General features: G+C 45.3%; 1 protein-coding gene across 1 annotated transcript in view; it reads right to left on the bottom strand.

Annotated features, from left to right (window-relative positions):
* Window positions 1-23073, bottom strand: part of LOC143298154 (dynein axonemal heavy chain 1-like) — a 164998-nt gene that overhangs the window by 78124 nt on the left and 63801 nt on the right. The window contains exons 28-40 of the mRNA XM_076610887.1: window positions 21964-22149; window positions 17429-17545; window positions 16417-16507; window positions 15626-15723; window positions 14000-14105; window positions 12732-12845; window positions 10485-10634; window positions 9896-9982; window positions 8111-8217; window positions 5317-5396; window positions 3683-3774; window positions 2885-3039; window positions 777-954 (exon numbers count right to left, since the gene is read on the bottom strand). Of these exons, the coding sequence (XP_076467002.1) occupies window positions 777-954; window positions 2885-3039; window positions 3683-3774; window positions 5317-5396; window positions 8111-8217; window positions 9896-9982; window positions 10485-10634; window positions 12732-12845; window positions 14000-14105; window positions 15626-15723; window positions 16417-16507; window positions 17429-17545; window positions 21964-22149 (1561 nt within the window). The remainder of the gene's footprint in view (window positions 1-776; window positions 955-2884; window positions 3040-3682; window positions 3775-5316; window positions 5397-8110; window positions 8218-9895; window positions 9983-10484; window positions 10635-12731; window positions 12846-13999; window positions 14106-15625; window positions 15724-16416; window positions 16508-17428; window positions 17546-21963; window positions 22150-23073) is intronic.

Consider the following 23073-nt stretch of genomic DNA (forward strand, 5'->3'; position numbering starts at 1 on the left):
AGTCTTTCCTGAACCTGAAAATATCTTAAATGTTTATGTGGATGCAATACTTTTTGAGTTTCAGTCATTTTAGTAACGCTACAATCAAACCTGCAGGATCGGGCATGCAAAAAAATAAGCATTTTCCTCAGAATTTATGACACTGGCATTCAGCCAATAACATCAACAGCCACCTAAAAGATGTCTGATGTCTTCTGCGTACTATATAAATCATATATGAAGAGTTTTGACTATGAGAATGCATTTGTGGCAATTCTACACGGGTTCCAAAATGCCATTTTGTGAGACTGGCTAAAATCGCGGAATTTTTTGAAAATTCAAAACTCTATATCCCCCCAAAATATTTGAGATATTGCTTTGAAATTTAGTGTGGCTTCTTACTTTATTGCATTCTTTCATTCTTGCAAATATGAGGCTTCTACTGTGAATTTGAAAATTTGACCGGACCTACCTAGTCATGGACAGAGAGACAGACAGAGACAATGAAGAAACAGAGGCAGAGATGAACAGACACATAGACAAGCGACACACACAAAAAAGCTAAACATCTCCTTCTCCCTGACTTTTTTTTCACCAAACCCTTGACAATGAGAGGAAAAGAAAGATAAAAAAAAATTTAAGCACAAGAAAGCAAAAAAGAGAAAGAGAGAGTGTCTGCGACAGAAAGACAGACAGACAGAGACAATAAATAAACAGAGACAGCAATAGACAGACATTCAATACAGACAGAGGCAGACATCAACAAAACCAAAACTAAACATCCCCTACTCCCAGACCTCGGTCAGTTTGATGATCTCCCCACTGGTGAGGCAGAGCTTTTTGTTGTCGTCAAGCACGGTGTTCATGTTCTCGATCCACACGGCGTCCACAGGCCCGTCAAAGATGTACCACCGCTTGTCCAAGTCCTCGCACGCCGCGCCGTGCCGGATCAGGGACGACAGAATCCCGTCAGTCCTGTATTGTATAATTGGATTTCTCTCTCTCTCTTTTTTCTTTTCTTTTTTTTTTAAATATTTTTTGTCACAACAGATTCCTGTGTGAGATTCGGGCTGCTCTCCCTCCCCAGAGAGAGATCACTGAGACCGCCCCCTCACCCCCACGCCCCCACCCCCTTTAAAAAAAAAAAAAAAAAAATTCTGCCTGCAACTTCTGTTTGTTTTCCAATGGAATCGGATATAATTTTTCTGCAGAATTTTGCCAGGGACATACGCTTTTGTTGCCGTGGGTTCTTTTTAGGTGCGCTCAGTGCTCAGTGCATGCTGCACACTGACACTTGACTTATCGTCTCATCCGAATTACTAGTATCCAGACCACCACTCAAGCTCTAGTGTAGAGGGCGGATGGGGTATGTGTGTATGTGGGGGTGGGGGGTGGGGGTGGGGGAATACTGGCGATTATGGGATTCGAAGCAGTGCGCTCAGATTCTCTTGCTTCCTAGGCGAACACTTTACCTCTAGGCCATCAGTCGACACACTGCAGCCGAGGTGAAGAGGAAACGACACAAGCAAACAAAATATATATATATATATATAAGGAAACCCGGGCTTTTGAGCCAGAAGAAGACCACGCCAGCGGTGGATTGACGGGGAGAGTTTCAGACCCCCACAGCCCCCCCCCTCCGCCCCCCCCCCTCCCACCCACAGCATGACGCTAATCCAGGCCTCCCGCCTTACCGCAGATCGCTAATTACATCTAGATCCCTGCAACATCTTCACGGAAGAAGCGGAAAACAAAGAGGGGCACAAGCATGAACGGTCGCACGCACGGTAAAACAATCAGGAGTGAATGGAGAGAGTGAGTGAGAGAGGGACAGAGACAGAGAGAGGCAAAACAAAAACAACAACAACAACAAAACAACAACAAAAAACAACAACAACAAAAAACAACAACAACAAAAAACACTCGCGCACAAAAACCCAAGGAAAAAGTAACCAATCCCATGAACACTAATGTCTACAAAAGAACGGTCAAGTTGTCAGAAAACAGGAAAGTGAAGTGTGTGTGTGCTTGCTTGCGTGCGTGCGTGCGTGCGTGCGCGCGCGCGTGTGTGTGTGTGTGTGACTGACCTACTGACCGTAGTGAAAACAAATAGGAAAAACATGAGACGGCACGGCCACGTGGCAAGACCTGTTGGTCTCTCCAGGATCATACTTCGGGGGAACAATACAGAGGAAAAGAAAACGAGACAGGCAGCGGAGAAGTCAGACAACATCACTGAATGGGCAGCGAGGAGCGTTACCGAAACTCATGCCCTGTCCCACTACCGCCAGAAATTAATGGAGAACGCTGGTCATGCGTTCAGCAGTGCAGCGCACCCACGACCAAGCCAGGTTTCGGGACCGAGTGATACATAGGCTGTGTGCACTTATTTTGTATTTCAATTATTTTGCCCCCGTTCATGATTTCCTGACAATAGTGTGTGTGTGTGTGTGTGTGTGTGTGTGTGTGTGTGTGTGTGTGTGTGTGTGTGTGTGTGTTTTCCAGAGGTGTATGATATCGCCATGAGTATCAAGTCGAAGATCGTGGACTTCAAACCAAACCTGCCTCTGCTGCAAGGACTACGGAACCCTGGCATGAAAGCCCGCCACTGGAAAACGGTAACACTCCAATCTCGGTCTCGGCTGTGTCCGTCTCACCACCATCACCACCACCACTATCATCACGCCCTATCACGCTTTATCCCACTACCGCCAGAAATGGAGAACGTTGGTGATGCGGTCAGCAGTGCAGCGCCCCCCACCCTCCCTAAGCGCCCCCCCCCCTCTCCCACCCGCCTTACCACCCCCCTCCCCACGACCAAACCAGGTTTCGGGACCAGCGACAGTGACAATGACAAGAATCATTGCTCAAAACACACTGCAAAGCCATGCAAAGGCTGACTAACCATTCGTGGCTGATGAGGTCAAACTCGCCGTACAACTGGCCCATGGTGATGGACTTGGGGTTCAGCACATAGGTGTGCACGGCCTCAAACTGCATACCGCTGGGCGACATCTCTCCCTTCAGGGAGGTCATGGCCTTCTTCAGCACGTCGTAGCACTGCACACACACACACACACACACACACACACACACACACACACACACACACACACACACACACACACACACACACACTGCGTTTTTCTTTACTCCTCGTCTACTGCTGAGAAGTACCATGCTCGCTAAAGAAGGGCTACCACTTCATTGTGATAAGGCTGATAATTATCACGGATGAGGATTCCAGACACCATTTTTTTATTTGGACTTCGGATTATACCGTTATAAGTTCAGCAAAGTCAGTGGCATCACTGAAATGCACACGAAAAGTAGGAAATACAATGAAAACTGATGTCACGCTCATCTCACTAAAATGTTCATCAGCGTTCAGTAGTAACCACTTTACTTGCTTTCTGCAAATGGGTCAGAGAGGGAAAGCCACTTGGGAGGCGCGGGAGGGAGGTTTACGAAGTGTTGAAACAAATGAGTTGCAAACAAGCGAGGAAATTCGTGATTAAAAAGAAAAAATGGTGGTATTTTGGATAAACCCTGAAACTTGATGGATAAACCATACGCATTTACATTCATAGACACACCCACACACTCACCCACACATTCATACATACACAGAAAGAGAAATACACAAACACGCGCTGGCAGACACAGACACAGAGACAGAGAGACATACACACAAACTATCAACCTTGGTTTTTCCGGACACCGCTGGCCCCACCAGCATTAGACCGTGTCTGACCACTGTGGTCTCAAACAGCTGAATGCATTTCTTCAAGAAACCTTCACAACAACAGCGGACAGATACGATGGTGAATTGGGGTTTTAACGTGCGAGAGGCACTAGAACGCATGTGGACGATACACACACCGAGATCACGCAACTAAACACACAGCCACTCACAAGCAAACGCGCAAGCGCGCACACACACATACACGCAAAAACGCTTACGGATACTCAGTTCCCCTTCTCACAGTCGCTACATGCCACCCATAAAACAGACAGAAACATGTATACCTATTTCTTTCTGTATGCAAGTGTAGTTTGTTTTACTATCAAAGTGGATTTTTCTACAGAATTTTGCCAGGGGCATTCGTCTTGTTGCTGTGGATTCTGTAACGTGCATTCAGGGGGGAGTGCTGCACACGGGAACTCGGTTTATCATATCATTCGTAAGACTTGCACCCACGCCACTACTCACGGTCTAGTAGAGGGGAGAGTAAAGTCCCTATCAGTACATGGGGCTCGAACCCGTGGACACTGAAGTTTTAGTAGAGCACATTTCCACTGGGCCACTGTCCCACATTTGATAGTTAAGATAAAATTATTACATAGATATACTGTGCGTTTGCCCTTTACATGATTACATATATAGACTTGTTCATTTGGCCGTTTCTGTTCAACGCAACAACCAGTGACAGTATATAATGATTGCATAGATAGACTGTGCAGCTGGTCGTTTCTCTCAAATAAACGTAATGATGCCAATAAGACTGACTGAGCATTTGGCGGTTTTCCTTTGATTTTAGAATGTCAATGGGAGTAAATATAACATTATTTCATAGACAAACTGTTTTTCTTGAACATAACAATGCCATCATAACATGATTTTATGATTAGAGTGTAACTGGCTCTTTTCCTTTAATTTTACAATGCCAGAGACAGTTAAGAAGAATGATCACATAGATATAGCGATTTCTTTTAACGTAGCAATGCCAGTGACAGTTAAGATAAAGTGATTACATGTATACACAGTGCACATGACGATTTCACTTCAATGTAAATAATGCTGGTGACAGTTCAGATAAGATTATTACACAACAAAATATAGCCAGTGACTGGATAATACGAGTACATAAGTAGACTGTGCAAATGTCCACTTATTTTCAACGTAACAATACCAGTGACAGATAAAATAAAATGGTTACATAGAATAATGCCAGTGACATCTATCATAAATGTCTATCACGGAAAATGATTGCTTACACAGACTTCAGCGTAACAGTGTCAGTGACAGTTATCAAAATAAAAATTATTCCATAGACAAGACTACGCAAACGGTAATTTCTCTTGAGCATAGTAATGCCAATGACAGATTGTATGTATGTTTAGCGATTTCTCTTTCACATGATAATCATAATGCCAATGACAGTAAGGTTCATACCCAAAAGACCGTGTGTTTAGCGATTTCTCTTCACATCATAATGTTAGTGACAATTAAGATTACATAGACAGAGTGTGTAATGGGCCATTGTTTTCTTCGACATGATAATACCAGTGACAGACTCACTCCTTTAGTCATATTCATCAGTAGTTGCACTTTACCTTCCACGTCTTTGAGGCGATTCTTGAGGCATGTTTCATGCAGAGCTGTGTCCAGGTTGCCGTAGTCGATGGGTTGTTCCCTGAGTGTTCCACAATGACAGCATGCTTTGTTATGTCCATTGTTGAGAAACTTTTTGTACAGTGTGTTGTGTTGTGTTGTGTTGTTGTGTTGTATTGTGTTGTGTTGTGTTGGTTGTGTTGTGGTGTGGTGGTGGTGGTGGTGGTGGTGGTGGTGTGTGTGTGTGTGTGTGTGTGTGTGTGTGTGTGTGTGTGTGTGCGTGTGTGTGTTTGTGTGTATGCGTGCGTGCCTGTGTGTTCCTGTGCTCTTTCTCTACCTCTGTTTCTTTCTCTCTTTCCCCAAACCTCTCAATCTCTCTCTCTGTCTGTTTTTCTCTTTGTGTATATTCTTTATCTGTCTCTCCGTCTGCTTCTGCCTTTCTCTCTCTGTCTTTCTCACTCTCCAACAATAAATGCCTTCTCTTTCATTTAAACAAATATCATGACTGTACACTCAAGTTAATGAGGACTTAAGAACTGTCTCAGAAAAAAATATTGCAACACACACACACAAAAACAACAACAAACACATAAGCTCACACGCGAATTAACTAGCCAAAGTGTTAATCAAGCAACCATTAACTCAATGAGCAAATCAATTAATCAATGAATGATTATTCAATTAAAAATGACCAAAAACAAATTCTTCATTCAATGTAACAAAGAACCAAAATGAATGATACTCACGCCTGCGCACTGAAACATCCAAATCAAACGGCTTCATCTAAAGATCAGTAAATATTTCTCTCTCTACAACAATCCCCCGTTTGCTAGAATGCAAACACACACCTGCTGTATATTTACACACAATGATGATTAAAAAATAAAACATAAAAAAGAGAAAAATGATAACGGAGTCTCATGACATAGCATACACTTGGGAGGGAAACGCTTCATACAAACGATAAGTAATAAATGATAAAATGATACACGAGAACAAAATCATGTCAAATGTTGTGTACAAAATATTGGTTTGCTCGTTTTTTTTTGAATAACAAAAAATTGTTTCGAACAATTTACTTCACCATGTGTTTGTTGTTTATCATTTGCAGATACAACTCCGTGCACCTTTCATCATTTTTTGTACAAGATTTTGTTTGAAATTATTATACCTAATCTTCTACTTGACATTCGTCATTTGATCAAGTCAATGTTCTGTTATTAATAATTAGAATGAATTCAGTCAAATCATCAGCTTCATGTGGTGAAGACATTGGCCTCTGTGCTGGATTGCGATCGTAGCATCGCTGAGTTTCCTTAGCGAAACATCTTCAATCTACGATAATTTCAGAGACTTTCGGAAATCAACGTTCAGCAGACTTTACCGCTAATAAGATCGCGAATGCTGACCAGTCCTGATGAATTCAACTATTTGTCACATAATACTAACAAACGCATAACCGGAGTAACCCTAGGTCCTGAAGGGAAACGATCACATATACTGCATTGGGAAATGCTGCTCGACGAAAGCACTGAAACATAAACTTATAATGAACACGCTGTACAAGTCATATACTGTACAACCCAGCTTCCAAGTGTCTATGAGAACTTGCCTCTGTGAAAATGGTGTTGGCTCATGGATTGACAGACTATGTCTGTCAGGGTGCTAATATTTCAGACAAGAAGATAATCTGGGATCGTGCTGGTGCATGCACTTTGTGCACGTTAAAGCACCCACAGCAGTAAGACTTTTGTGTCTGATTACAGTTTGTATAACATAATATGATGCGACAGGTAAACGGTATCAGAAAGAGGCAGAAACAATGTAATGCTACACAAAGGACACACGCTTTTCCTTGTGGTAGCAGTCTAAAGTTTCGTATGTGGGGAAATTTTTGTAACAAAGAAAACAATGCTGACGAAAAGTGTTTGGGTCAGTCTGTCTTATAAAGTAAAAACAACCATTGGCCATTTGACTGCTTCTGTAAGGTTGTATATGTTTTAACTGCAGTATGGTAGTTGTGCCCATTAACTTAGTACTTACGTTGAGCTGTATGATCAATGGTTTCTCCACTGCAATGGGCAAATCATTTACAGCTTAGTCTTTTGTGGAGGAAAGATTGCACTGGTTTTTAGTGCTGCAGTCTTGGGGTCTAGTTGGCCTTTGGGAACCATCCAAACGCTGACTGTCCTAAACCCCCTCTTGGCCGAGAGAGTGGGGATGTAACTTGGGCAAGACACTCTCCCCAATAATCGAATTCTAGCCCAGAAAGCCATGACAGCAGTTGCTTCCTCTGTTTGAACGGTGGTCATAATCAGGCACGACTGACTATCATAGATACATATATATAGGTGTTTGCATTAACTTAGTACTTAAGCATTTCATATAACTTAAGCTATCTTACTGAACGACTGTTACACTTTGATTATCGCATGTGTACGGCTACTGTACGGCGGTTAACATTAACTTAGCATCTGTGTTTTTCATGTATTCACAGTGAATGACCACGATTCTCATTGCATGCACGACACATGAATTTCGGTTGTTGTTTCTTTTTTTGTTTATATAACATAGTATTCTGCATTCTGTATTATATAGTGGAACAACTATTGTCCCCCTTTACTGTTGTTGTTTTCCACAAGGTTTATTGGATCAGTTTAATCGTATAGAGTAAAACAACCATTGCAATTTGGACGGTTCCGATCAAGTTTCCGGATCAATCAATCTAATCTTATAAACTAAGTTAAACAACCATTGACTTGTTGACAGATTCTGCCAGATTTTGGACGTATATACCTGATGGCAGGGAAGAGATCGGAAACGATGCCCTTGAACAGCTTGAGGTCGTCCACCAGAAACTTGGGGACGTTGACGTCACGGATGGCCCTCAGGGTGATCAGCTCCTGTTGGCAGACACAACATCGCTGACAACTTGCACTTTTTGAGATCAAGACATCGACCTGAAGCGACGTGATTTAGATTAGAATTTCAGTCAGAAAAGTCACGATTCTGTTGGAGAGACATTCAACAAAACGAACAAGCGTTAACCGTTTAACAACAAAGTACCGTAACCTATGTTCAACACTAAATAATACATTGCTATACAATACAGTGCACTGCAACTGACACAATGCAATACAATGCAATGATGTAATGTCCAGGAACTGTGACACACATACTGATGTATTGTTGAGGAACAGCCATACACTTAATGATGTAATGTTGAGATACTACCCTACACTACGAATATATTGTTGAGGAACTGCCTCATACCTACTGACGTAGATATCAAGGAACTGAGGAATACTGAGGTTCTGTCATGCAGTGTTGAGGAACGTGAGGCACTACCCTGTAATGTTGACTGATACTGAGGAACTACCTTGAGTAGTGTTAAGAAATCGTCCTGTAATTTTGCGGAATATTGAGGAACTGCTCTTGTACTGTTGCGTGATATTGAGGAAATACCCCAAAATGCTGCAGAATATTTGAGGAACTGATCTATAATGTTGCGTGATACTGAGGAATTTTAGCCTTGTGATGTTGAAGAATACTGGGGAACTGCCCTGTAATGTTAACGAACGATCCTGTAATGTTGAGGAACTGCCCTGTAATGTTAAGGACCTGCCCTGTTATGTTGAGGAACTACCATGTAATGTTAAGGAACTAACCCTGTTATGTTGAAGAACAGGCCTGCAATATTGAGTAACTACCCTGTAATGTTAAGGAACTGACCTGTAATGTTGAGGAACTGCCCTGTAATATTAAGCAACTACCCTGCAATGATAAGGAACTAGCCCTGTAATGTTGAAGAACTAGCTCTGTAATGTTAAGAAATCAGCCCTGTAATGTTGAGGAACTACTGCATTGCAACGTTAAAGAAATGCCCTGTAATATTGAGGAATTGCACTGTGATGCTGAGAAACAGCTCTGTTATGTTGAGGAACTGTCCTGTAATGTAAAGGAAAAGAACTGTCTACAATGTTAAGGAACTGCGCTGTAATGTTGGGGAACTGCCCCGTAATGCTGATGAACTGCCCTGTAAAGTTGAGGAAAAGCCTTGTAATGTTGTGGAACTACCCTGTGATGTTGAGAAACTGTCCTGTGATGTTAAAGAACTGCCCTGTAATACTAAGGAACAGCCCTGGAATGTTGAGGAATTGCCCTGTAATGTTTAAGGAACTGCCCTGTAATGTTAACTATCCTGTAATGTTGAGGAACTGTCCTGTAATGTTGAGGAATTGTCCTGTATTGTTAAAGAACCGCCCTGTCATACTAAGGAACTGCCCTGTAATGTTTAAGGAACTGCCCTGTCATGTTAAGGAACTGCCCTGTCATGTTTAAGGAACTATCCTGTAATGTTGAGGAACTGTCCTGTAATGTTGTGGAACAAGCCCTGTAATGTTGAGGAACTGCCCTGTAATGTTAAAGTGCTACCCTGTAATACTAAGGAACTGTCCTGTGATGTTAAGGAACTGCCCTGTGATGTTGAGGAAACTAGCCCTGTAATGTTGAGGAACTAGCCGAGTAATGTTGAAGAACTAGCCCTGTAGTATTGAGGAACTAGTCCTGCTACGTACTGACCTCTACCATGTCCGGGTTCTGTCTCTTCAGGTTGCCAGCCGCGGAGATGACGCTCTTCACAGCACGCATGCCGAAATCGTAGTGGTCCTGGGGACAGAGACCGAGAGACAGTCAGTCAGTTAGCCCACGGATCTGGTCAGCTGCCCAGTCATCACGTACATATGGTACATCGCTGGACACAGTCTGTAAACTAAGCGATTGATCATACTGTGGATATAGTGCCAACGAAACTGAGAAACAGCCCATGAAAAGAAAAAAAAAAAGGAGTAAACTACTACCCGCCCCTCAAGCTCTTTTATTCCCCTCTCGCCCCCTCAAGCACGAACAAAGCATGCATCCCCATCCTCACCCATGCCCTTCACCCAACCCCGCTCGCACGCACACAATCACACCCCCCCCCCCCCCCCCCCCCCCCCCCCCCCCCCCCCACACACACACACACGAACAAACAAAGAAACAAACAAAGAAACACATACACACACACACACACATATGCGCGCACGCACACACACACACACACACACACACACACACACACACGCACACACGCACAAACAGTCATACATTCAGCGTGTACGGTAACGATTACCTGTGTGCTCAGTTGCTCTGAGGACAGTTTGAAGGTGGTGACAATCTTCTTGGACAGATTCCTGGCATCAGCGAAGCCGAAGGAGAAGAGAGAGATCTCCGCAATGAGAGCGTAGTCTGGCACCATCATGGCCACCGGGCGAAAGAGAGCCTGAACATCGTGGAGAGTGGAGTGATGACCCAAAAGTAACGCGTCCGCCTAGTAGAGCGAGAGAATCTGAGTGCACTGGTTCGAATCCCATAGTCGCCAGTATTTTCTCCCCCTCCACGAGGCTTTGAGTTGTAGTCTGGACGCTACTCATTCGGATGAGAAGATATACCGAGGTCCCGCGTACAGCATGCACTTCGTTAGAAAAACAAATAAAATTGCGGGCAGAAAACAAATAAATAAATAAAAGGGTGGCGCTCCCAGTGTAGCGACGCTCTCTCCTTGGTGACAGCAGCCCGAATTTCACTCAGAGAAATCTGTTGTGCCCCCCCCCCCCCCACCCCACCCCCCAAAAAAAAGAAAAGAAAAGAAAAAGTAATACAATAGTACAATACAATTCACACAAGAGTGGTGGCCTTAAGGTAAAACATGCGCCAAGGCAGAGAGGGAATCGGTGTGTACCGGATCGAATCCCATACTTGCCAGAATTTTTTCCACCCCCTCATCCACTAGACCTTGAGTGGTGGTCTGGGAGGAGATGATAGACTGAGATCCTTTGTGTAGCTTGCACTATGCGCACGTAAACGAACCCACGGCAACAAGTAATCCCTAGAATTGTATGCATGTATGTATGTAGCTTAGATTTGGGCCTACAGCAAAATTGAGAGCTGTATGATCAATGGTTCCTCCAATGCAATGGGAATTCATCTACAGCTTAGTCTTTTGTAAAGGATTGTACCACTTTTGTGTGAGGCAAGAATACACTGGCTCTTAGTGCTGCAGCCTTGGGAGCAAGTTGGCCTTTGGGAACTATCCCAACGCCGACTGTCCTAAAACCCTCATGGCCGAGAGAGTGGGGATATAACTTGGGCAAGACACTCTCAACGATAATAAACATTCTTGCCCAGATAATCAGGACAGCAGTTGCCTCCACTACTGTTGTAATGGTTAGCCGGACACGACTAACATCATACAAAAACAGTAATGTATGTATGTGTGTATGTATGTGCGCCGCGAGCGCGAGCGTGTGGTGTGTGTGTGTGTGTGTGTGTGTGTGTGTGTGTGTGTGTGTGTGTGTGTGTGTGTGTGGAGCCTGACTGACTGACACAGGAAACAAAAGAGCGTCTAAAAGCAGCTGTCAGTCGGCTCTTTTTGGGTAGGCGGCCGGTTCTGCAAACAACTATGCAAAACCCTTGAGCTTGGTCTGTGACCCAAGGCAGGCGCATAATAAAACTACCCACGCCAATCTGAGCAATACGGTAAGCAGTCTGCTGTCTGCGGCACAGTCTGGCTTTGAAGGGTACAATACTTACACATATGCTGAACCGGGCATTTGCAGTGATGGATAAGTAATCAAATAAATGAACAAATGAATGAATAAACAAATAAATAATGAATAAATAAACGAATAGATGAAAAAAAAAAAGATATTGTTTTCCTACGATATTTTGGCATTATAATTGGAATTTGTGGAAAGAACTGATTGTTTTCTTTTGATTCGGGCAAATTTGATGTCGGCAGATAAAAAGTATTGCCAGAGTAGAGAAAAATGAAGATAATGCCAAAAGTGTACCATGGATTTGAATTGTTAGTGGGAGGGCTGGCATGTTGGTATGTGTTGGCTTACCAGCAACATTGAAGACTTTTGTTTGATGCTGTACAGTTTCTGTCCTGTTTTGGCAGCAGTGGTTGAAGGCTGACCTTTGACCAGTTGGACGAGGTATACAATGACGCATCCCTCCCCACAACATACACGCAATGAATGGTTGGTGTGAAAGCGCTTTGATTTGCATGTGGACAAGACTAGGCGCTAGATACACACTTTCAGCAGTTGTAGAAGTGGTTATGGTAGTAACAGCAGCAGCAGCAACAGCAGCAGCAGTAGTAGTAGTAGCAGTAGTATTATTAGTAGTAAACAGTGACAGGCAAAATCCTACCATACCTACTCGTTTAGACTGACAGGCTCTAACACAGTCGGACAGACAAGCAGACAGACCGACCGACCGACCGACCGACCCACAGACAGACAGACAGACAGACAGACAGACAGACCGACCGACCGACCGACAGACAGACAGACAGACAGACAGACAGATGGACCTTCAGGTTGTCAGGCAGCTCTGTACGACCGGCGTAGCCTGGGTTCATGGTGATGAAGACAGAACACGAAGCCTTCAGCTGAATTTCCATGCCCTCGAAAATGAAGCGTTCCAGCTGATGGGCAGAAAAAAAATGTAACAAGAGAAACGGATTAATCAATCAATAAATCGATCGATCGATCTATCAATTATAACTACAATTCAATCAAACAAACGACTTATATATCAGTTAGTCGGTTTACTGCATGTCGACCAATGAAACAGTTTACTAAAAGATGAAGTGTACGTTTTCATATTCATAAAAAAGAATACAAGTATGTCTCCACGTTCATTTTGTTTGAGTGATGGCTAAGCTGTTTCTTTGCATGCTGTTTGCGCATTGATACGGGCGTGAGGCAGGAACGCAATGAAGAGCTTAATAACAGATGAAGATAATAACAGAAGGAATGAAGAAATATATGAAGCGAAAAGTCCCGCGTCGTAAAAAGTGTTGCTCAAAATTCCTGACCAACACAGCAGATGTCTACATCGCCCGGCGCCTCTGTGTGTGTGTGTGTGTGTGTGTGTGTGTGTGTGTGTGTGTGTGTGTGTGTGTGTGTGTGTGTGTGTGGTGTGTGTGTGGTGTGTGTGTGTGTGTGTGTGGTGTGTGTGTGTGTGTGTGTGTGTGTGTACGAGGAAGCGTCAGATAGGCCTACATTCTGTCACGTCGTCTCTAAACTTAAATGGATCTCTCAACATCGTCATATAATTTCTTCTGTGGCCTTTTATTTCCTGGTCATTCAGTCTGATTGTCTGTTTTCATTTCTCCTTTCGCTACTTTGGCGGTGATGACGTCTTGTCAAAGTCTTCGGTGTCAGTAAAGGCACGGAGACCGTTGTTGGAAGGATGTGGTAACCGTTCTCCATTCCAGAGGATGCTGTCACTCAATCTGACACTGAAAGCGATTATCGTCAGTAGATGGCCCCAAACTAGTACCAGTAAGACGTGTCTTAGTCATGCTGGAAAGAGAAAGAGAGAACAGACACTACTGGACACTATCGAAGAGAGTGTCGGAGGTAGCGCCGAGCGGGATTTTTTTTTTTTTTTTTGGCGGGTGACCTCATGGCGATCTTAAAATGATTGCTCCGTGTGGACTGCTGTAGTTGCGACTGAAATGACATAACACTGAATCGGCGCTGAGGATGGGGCTAAAGGAAATGAAAGGAAAAGAAAAAGACGGACAGAAAGAAAGAAAAGACAAAAGAAGACAAGCGTGGACGATGTACGTACATGCTGTTGCTGTGCTTTTTGAATGGTGGTGACCTGCTGTGCCACTACAGACAGCACCTCGATGTCAATCCGGTTGAACTCGTCAAAACACGCCCACGCTCCAGAGCTGTGCGACATGCCGTATCACACACACACACACACACACACACACACACACACACACACACACAAACACACACACATATACATATATATATATATATATATATATATATATATAATAGTATTTATAAAGCGCTGAATCTTGCGCAGAGACAAATCTAAATGCTTTGACACCAGTCATTTTCACGAATGCATAACTCTAAAACTGAAGAAACAGAAGACAAGGAAGAGGCAGGGGAGGGAGGCTATCTTGTGAAGAGATGGGTTTTAAGGCCAGACTTGAAAGAGCTGAGTGCGGAGACCTGACGAAGCGAAAGAGGAAGTTCATTTAAACGCAAGGTCCGGTGACAGAGAAAGAACGGCGTCCAACAGTGGAGTGTTTGAATCGGGGTATGCGAAAACAGAGGGGATCCGAAGCCGATCACAGAGAGCGAGATGGAGTGTAGAGGTGAAGGCAGCCACAAAGATAGGGAGGGGCAGAATTGTGAATATACTTATAACATAGAGTGCTGATCCTATACTTTATTCTGTGTGAGACAGGGAGCCAATGGAGATGTTGCAAAATAGGAGTGATGTGCTCAGATCTTTTCTTTCTGAGGACAAGTCGGACAGCAGAGTTTTGTATGCGCTGAAGGGACTGAATGGATGAAGCAGGCAAACCAGACAATAGGGACTTACAGTAGTCAAGGCGAGAGAGAATGAGAGAAACAGCAAGTCTAGATGTTGCGTTGGACAGATATTTCCGAATGGAACTGATCCGTCGCAACTGACAGTAGCAGGATTGACATGTCTGACTGATAATTTTTTGCACGGACAGTTTGTTGTCAAGGACAACGCCGAGGTTCCCGACTGAGCTAGAAAGAGGGGTGGATGTATTGCCAAGTTTGATTTTGTCAGCTGTGATGGAAGAGTATTTGTTTAGTACCTATGATCATTGCTTCAGTTTTGTCTGCGTTCAGTTGTAACTTATTTTGAGTCATCCAGTTTTGAATGTCCAGGAAGCATTCAGATGTTTCTTGCAAGAGCGAGGACACTTTTTCAGGGGTAACACTCTTCTGAAGTATATATATATATATATATATATATATATATATATATATATATATATATATATAATTATATATTATAGATAGATAGATAGATATGAATTCATACAAATGTTGATGCGCGTGCACACGCACATATATGTACATATACTCACACTCATCAAACATGTGTGTGTGTGTGTGTGTGTGTGTGTGTGTGTGTGTGCGTGTTCACGCACACGCAAGTGTTATGTGCGATTTCATGTGAATATATGTGAAAGTACGTGCATAATAGGTTCTCTCTTTCCCCCTATCTCTTTCCCTGTTTCTCTCTCCCCCCCCCCACCCCTCTTCTCTTTCTCTGTCTCTCTCCCTCATCCCCTCTATCTTCACCTCCTTCTCTCTGCCCAATTCTCTCTCTCTCTCTGCTTCTCGATCCCCCCCTCTCACTCTCTCCTCTCCACCTCTGTCCCACACAAACATATCTCTAGCAACCCACCTGGCGAGTCCCTTGAAGAATTTGCCCATGGCCATGACGTCCAGCTGGTCAGAGCAGTTGAAGACCACACACTGGACGGCAAAGGCCTTGCCGAGATCCTGCCCCCGAGAGAAAACGACAACACACATGACATGGTATACTTCACACAAAGGATTTGTTTGTTTGTTTGTAGTAGTAGTAGTAGTAGTAGTAGTAGTTGTTGTTGTTGTTGTTGTACGGATACGGATGATTTATCCATTATAGGCCTTGGCTCCTAATGAAGGGGTATGTGAACAGTTCATAATACATATAATACAAATTGCGAAGAACACACAATGATTAAACCGAAAACAAAAAGAAAACTAGTAGTAGTAGTGGTGGTGCTTGTCGTTGTTGTCGTCGTCGTTATGAGTGAGTGTTTGTGCTTCTTTTGTATTCTTATGTTACGTTTTGTAGTAGTAGTAGTAGTTGTTGGTGGTGGTGGGGGTGGCGGTGTTTTGCTTGTTGTCGTCGTTATGTGTGAGTGTTTTCATTTCTTTTGTACTATATATTCTGTTTTGTAGTAGTAGTAGTTGTTTTTGTGGTGGTGGTTATGTATGAGTGTTGTACTTCTTTTGTATTCTATCTTTCGTTTCATAGTAGTAGTTGTTGTTATTGTTGTTTGTGTTGTTGTTGTTTTTGTTGTCGTTATGTATGAGTGTTTGTACTTCTTTTGTATTCTACTTTCCATTTCCACCCACGCCCTCCAACAATCACCCCCCCCCCCCCCCCCCGCCACTTCTCCAATCCACATGATCCCCTCACACACACACCTTGGTGGTTTCCGTCTTTCCGGTGCCAGCAGGACCTGCCGGGGCGCCGCCAAACTTGAGGTGGAGAGCACCTGTCAAGGTCAGGTAACATCTGCAATCACCACCACCACCCACCTCTGACAATCAATCAGGTAACATCTGAAATCACACGCCCACCTCTGACAATCAGCCAGGTAACATCTACAATCACACCCCCACCTCTGACAATCAGTCAGGTAACATCTACAATCACACCCCCACCTCTGACAATCAGCCAGGTAACATCTACAATCACACCCCCACCTCTGACAATCAGTCAGGTAACATCTGCAATCACACCCCCACCTATATCAGTCAGGTAACATCTGCAATCACACCCCCACCCTCTCACAATCAATCAAGTAACATCTGCAATCACACGCCCACCTCTGACAATCAATCAGGCAACATCTACAATCACACCCCCACCTCTGACAATCAGTCAGATAACATCTACAATCACACGCCCACCCTCTCACAATCAATCAGGTAACATCTTCAATCACACGCCAACCACTGAAAATCAATCAGATAACATCTGTAATCACACCCCCACTTCTGACAGTCAGTCATTTAGAAATCAAAAATTGCTGTTGTTGTTTGTTACAGTTATTGATTATATGATCCTTAATCATATATCGTGTTTATGAGTTTGTGAGAGACATTGGTAGATCATATCAATTTTGTTACATTCCACGCCCCACGCATTCATGACAGTTATTGAAGACCAAAGTTTCACATCTTTCTTTGAATGTGTATAACCTGTATGTTGGTGACGACGACAACAACGACGATGGTGATGTTACTGTTGTAGTTGTGGTCGCTGTTGACGATTTTGATGATAATGATGACGACGACGATGACGACGATGATGAAGATGAGGAGGAGGAAGAGAAGGATGACGATGATGAGGATGATGATGATACTGATGACGACGACGATGATGACGTTGGCAATGATTACACAACAACGACAGAAGTTCCCTTAGTTTCACCTGTCAGTGAGAGGGGTGATGACCAGACGCAAGGTGTTACCCAGGTACTCATAGCCATAAGGGAACTGGGCATTGACAGCTCGCTGATACAGGTTCTCGTCTTCCATCCAGTAATACCTGCAACAACAACATATTTTCTCCTGATACATACACACAAATGTACGTGTGTAATTAGAATCAGGATGAGACTGAATTTTTAATGTCAATAAAACCTTAACAAGGTTTATAAGACACGCATGCAAAGTTACATGAACCACAAACAAACAGAAAAAAACAAGCCACAAGAGCACAATCAGTTTCCCAGGAAGCAATGTCTATGTCACAGACTTTGAGGTTTGTCTTCAAGGTGTCCTTGAAGCGCTTGCAGGGTCTTCCAAGTTCGCGGTGGCCTTCCTCCAGCTGGCCATACAAAAGCATCTTCGGGTTCCTGATGTCTGTCATGCGGACAACGTGTCCTGTCCAGCGTAGCTGGCACTGGATCAGCAGGCTTTCGATGCTGGGCAGGCCGCTCCTCTCTAGGACCTGGAGGTTGGAGACCATGTCTTGCCACTTTATGCCGAGGATCTTGCATCTCTGGTGAAACTGCTCAAGTTGTTGAATGTGACGGCGATACGTCGTCCATGTTTCATAGCAGTACAACAAGGTGGTCAGCACAACAGCTCTGTAGGTTTTGATTTTGGTGCTGAGCCTGATGCCTTTGTTGTTCCACAGCCTGTTGTTGAGTCTGCTAAAGGCGGAGCTGGCCTTGGCGATGCGCAGCGTCACTTCTGCATCAAGGGCTCCGTTGCTGCATATGGTGCTGCCCAGGTAGCAAAACGGTCGACTGACTTGTCTCTGTGTCATCGATCTTGATTGCAGGTTGGGGGGAGGCACTGGCGTTCTGTGAGCTAGCTGGTTGGTATTTGGATTCAGTCTTCCTGAGGCTGATGGTGAGTCAGAACCTGAAGGAGGTTGAGAACCTATCCATACTGAACTGCATGTCCTCATGGGTGGGTGTGCAGCAAGCGTGCAGTCATCAGTGAAGAGGAGCTCTCTCAACAGTGCCTCAAACACCAGCGTGGAGTCGCCACAAGTTGAAGTTAGCCATCTGTGCGAACCTGGATGTAGATGCCCTGGTCACAGTCTTGGAAGGCGTCAATCAGCATGGCAGAGAAGAGAATGGAGAACAGTGTGGGTGCCAGGATGCAGCCCTGCTCCACTCCATTTACCACAGGGAACGGACCTGACATGTCAGTATTTTCCTGTACTCTCGCCTGCATGCTATCGTGGAATGACGCAGTCAGCTGGATTAGACTCTCTGGGCAGCCGAACTTTAGGAGAATCTTCCACAGACCACGGCGGTTCACCGTGTCGAAGGCCTTAGTCAGGTCTACAAAGACCATGTGGAGTTCCTTGTTCTGCTCACGGCACTTCTCTTGCATCTGGCGTTGGGCAAACACCATGTCACATGTTCCCCTGCCTGAGCGGAAGGTGCACTGTGCTTCAGGGATGACTGTGTTGGAGACATGGCCAACCAGTCTGTTCAGTATGATGCGGGCGAAGATCTTGCCGGCGATGCAGAGGAGAGAGATTCCACGGTGGTTATCGCAGGATGTTTTGTCTCCCTTCCGTTTGTAAATGTGGACAATTGAAGCATCACTGAAATTCTGGGGGACCTCCCCTCTCACACAGATAGACTGGAACAGGGTGGTCAGCTTGTCTGTCAGCACCTCGCCTCCATACTTGTAGATGCCAGCCTGGATTCCATCCGTTCCTGGTGCTTTTCCTGACTTTGTCAGCTTCAGGGCCTTCCGGGTCTCGGCCTTGGTGGGAGGGGCAGCTAGCAAGTCACTGACTGGTAGCTGAGGGAGGGCTGCAATTACCTCGTCAGATATGGACGAGTCCCTGTTGAGGAGGGTGTTGAAGTGCTCTGCCCATCGGGCAAGGATGTCATTCTTGTCTGTCTGGAGGGTGGTCTGGTCCAAGGCTCGGACAGGGTTTGATCCTGTGACTCTCAGCCCATACACAGCTCGGAGACCATCATGGAAGGTCTTCATGTCGTGAGGCATCAGCAGCGGACTGAATCTCTTCGGACTTTTTCTCCCACCAGGTGTTCTTCATCTCACGCAGACTCTTCTGTACGAGTTGCCTGGTTTGCAAGAACTGGTCCTTCTTCCTCTGGCAGTCTTTATTGGAAATGTGATCCTGATGCCGTATATGCAGTGTGTCCAGGAGCTTGGAGATTCCAGAGTCGTTCTCGTCAAACCAATCTTTTTGGCTCCTCTGTACAAATTCGAGTGTGTCAGCTTCTGCTGTGTACACAGCATCTCTAAAGGTGCTCCATACCTCTTCCACATCAGTCGATGCTGGAATTTCTTGGAGAGCTGCTTGGATTTGCTGCTGCAGCACTTCCTTGGTGATATTGAGGCGGTGAATGTTCAGCTTCCTATGGGGTTTCTGCCTGGCTGGTTGGAGCTTGCGTGCAAGTCTATGTTCATCTTGCTGTGCACCAAGCGATGGTCCAACCAACAGACTGCTCCTCTCATGCAGCGTGTAATGGAAACATCACCTCTGTCCCTCTGCTGGACAGTCACATGGTCCAGCATGTGCCATTGCTTAGAGCGGGGGTGCATCCATGTGTTCTTGTACTTGTCCACTTGCTGGAAGAGGGTGTTGGTGATGGTCAGTCCATGCTGCGCGCAGAGCGAGAGCAAAAGCAGTCCGTTGGAGTTGCACTTACCAGTGCCGTGCTGTCCTAGGACTTTTGGCCACGGGGAGAAATCCACGCCGACGCGGGCATTGAAATCCCCAAGGATGACCATCCTGTCCTTTCTGTCTACCGCTGAAATGGTGCGGCCGAGCTCCTCGTAGAAAGCTTCTTTGATGTCATCAGGGTTGGTCATCGTCGGGGCATAGCAGCTGGTGACTGTGGAGAAGCGATCCTCGGACAGCTTCAGACGCAGGGTCATCAGCCTATCGTTTATTCCACGTGGAAGGCTGTCAAGCTGTCGTGCAGGTTTGGTTCGTATGGCAAAACCCACGCCTGAGGTTCTTGGGATGCCACCTGGCTTCCCAATGCAGTAGAAGGTGTAGCCCCCTCCAACGTCCTCCAGCTTGGTTTCACCAGCAAACCTGGTTTCGCTCAGGACTGCTATGTCCACCTGGTAGCGATCAAGCATTCTACAGGGACTCGTCCGTATCTGACGAGGTAATTGCAGCCCTCCCACAGCTACCAGTCAATGAGCAGAACAAGGAGCTCCACATGGTCTTTTTAGACCTGACTAAAGCCTTAGTCACGGTGAACCGCCGTGGTCTGTGAAAGATCCTCCTAAAGTTCGGCTGCCCAGAGAGCCTAATCCAGCTGATTGCGTCATTCCACGATGGCATGCAGGCGAGAGTACAGGAAAATGCTGACATGTCGGATCCGTTCCTTGTGGTAAATGGAGTGAAGCAGGGCTGCGTCCTGGCACCCACACTGTTCTCCATTCTCTTCTCTGCCATGCTGATTGACGCCTTCCAAGACTGTGACCGGGGCATCTATGGCAAACTTTTCAACTTGCGGCGACTCCACGCCAGGTCCAGGGTGTTTGAGGCACTGTTGGGAGAGTTCCTCTTCGCTGATGACTGCACCCTTGCTGTACACACTCATGAGGACATGCAGTTCATTATGGATAGGTTCTCAACCTCCTGCAGGTGCTTTGGACTGACCATCAGCCTCAGCAAGCCGAGTCTTTGTACCAACCAGCTAGTTCACAGAACGCCAGTGCCTCCCTGCAAGCGCTTCAAGGACACCTTGAAGACAAACCTCAAAGTCTGTGACATAGACATCGCTTCCTGGGAAACTGATGCCCTTGACCGTTCTCGCTGGAGGATGCTGTGCTCTAGTGGCATAGAGACGTTTGAAAACAAGAGAACGCTGGCCATTAAGGAGAAGCGTGTGCGAAGGAAGCAGGGCTCAACTTCTGCAGACGTTTTCCCTTGCAACACCTGTGGGAAGTGCTGCGCATCCAGAATTGGCCTCTTTTCCCATATGAGGACACACATCGACAGATAAGCCTGCCTGCCTACTCATCCGTCGGTCCGACGGGAGACTCCAACAACACAAGTCAGTTAAATCATAACAAGCACTACTGTACACCACCAAAGTGACTCAGCAGCAGTGCAGGGTCTACTCTGGTGTGGCGCCTCCTGGCGACGAAACATTGATGGCTCCATGTGGACTGCGACAGACGAGCCCGGGTATGGCTGTGTGGGGGGGACTCGGAATGAGCGGCGTGGTTCAGTTCAGTTTAGTTCAGTTACTCAATGAGGCGTCACTGCATTTGGACAAATCCATATGCGCTACACCACATCTGCTAAAATGATGCCTGACCAGCAGTGTAACCGAACGCGCTTAGTCAGGCCTTGAGAAAAAAGTGCATGAAGAAATAAATGGCTACATCATTAAATTAAAGAATAAATAAATGAGCGGCGTGGGAGTAATCCCACTGAAACGGTGCAAATGATGGGACAGAATAAACGACAAACAAACAAAAAACAAACAAAAACACAATTACCTAAGCTGGCTGATCCACTCAAAGGCGTTGGAGTTGCTGACGTTCTCATGGATCATGGTGGCCACCACGTCCCTGGCGTGCACCTCGATGACGATGAGGGCCGACAGCGTCATGCGGCCTATGGGCGTCAGCTTGGTACGCACCAGCTCCCGCAGGTCGTCCAGCTGCTTCAGCAGAACGTCGAACCTGAGGCAGAGACAAGACACAGAGACAGCGATAGTCAAACCTCCATCGAAGACGACTTATAGATGTCAAAACACTGAACAAGGGAGGGGGATTGACAACGACGATGGACATAAAGTATTGGGGGTTGGGGGTTGGGGGTGGCATTCATCTCTTGAGCGATGGATACACACACACACACACACACACACACACACACACACACACACACACAAAGTTAAAAAACACCGGAAAGTGGGATTTGGGAGTGAGAGGTTGGGGTCAGCTAGCAAGCGATGGGCATAAAAAACCCTGATCGTTAAAACCACTGGAAAGTGCGTTTGAGACTGAGGGGGCTACAACTCGGCGATGGAGATTCAAAAGTACTCGTTAAAACCACTGGAGAGTGGGAATTGGCAATGGAAGTGAACTAGTTAAACTGCTGGGGAGTGAGGGTTGTGAACGGGGGAGGGGGTGTTGTTCAACTCACGAACAATGAAGAAGGAAAAGAAGGTGAAAGACGCGAAGGAGAATGCGCAAGAGAAGACGAAGAAGAAGGAGGAGAAGACTGTCAATCTGAAGGAGAGAGATAATTACCAACAGTGCAGTAAGTATGTCAAAGAAACTTGAAATCATTCCTCGTTTACGCTTCGATTATACTCTTTCACATTTATGTTATGAATTATATTATCATAACATTACCCCACTACAGACAATTATGTGTGTGGGTACGTCACACTTCTCTTGTTAGTTTGTATTTGGTACTATGCTGTGAGAGTGCTTCACACCTCTCTTGTTAGTTCTTGTTGGTTCTGTACTGTGAATGAATGACAGACCTCTGGGTGTCTGGACTGGAGGTCCACAACCTCATTATACATCACTGCATTTTGGGGTTCAGATGTTGTAGATAGAAGCATATGGGAGTGCGGGGGTGCGAAGGGTATAAAG

Source organism: Babylonia areolata, chromosome 23 (genome assembly GCF_041734735.1).
Source record: "Babylonia areolata isolate BAREFJ2019XMU chromosome 23, ASM4173473v1, whole genome shotgun sequence".
In the NCBI taxonomy this organism is placed as follows: domain Eukaryota; kingdom Metazoa; phylum Mollusca; class Gastropoda; order Neogastropoda; family Buccinidae; genus Babylonia; species Babylonia areolata.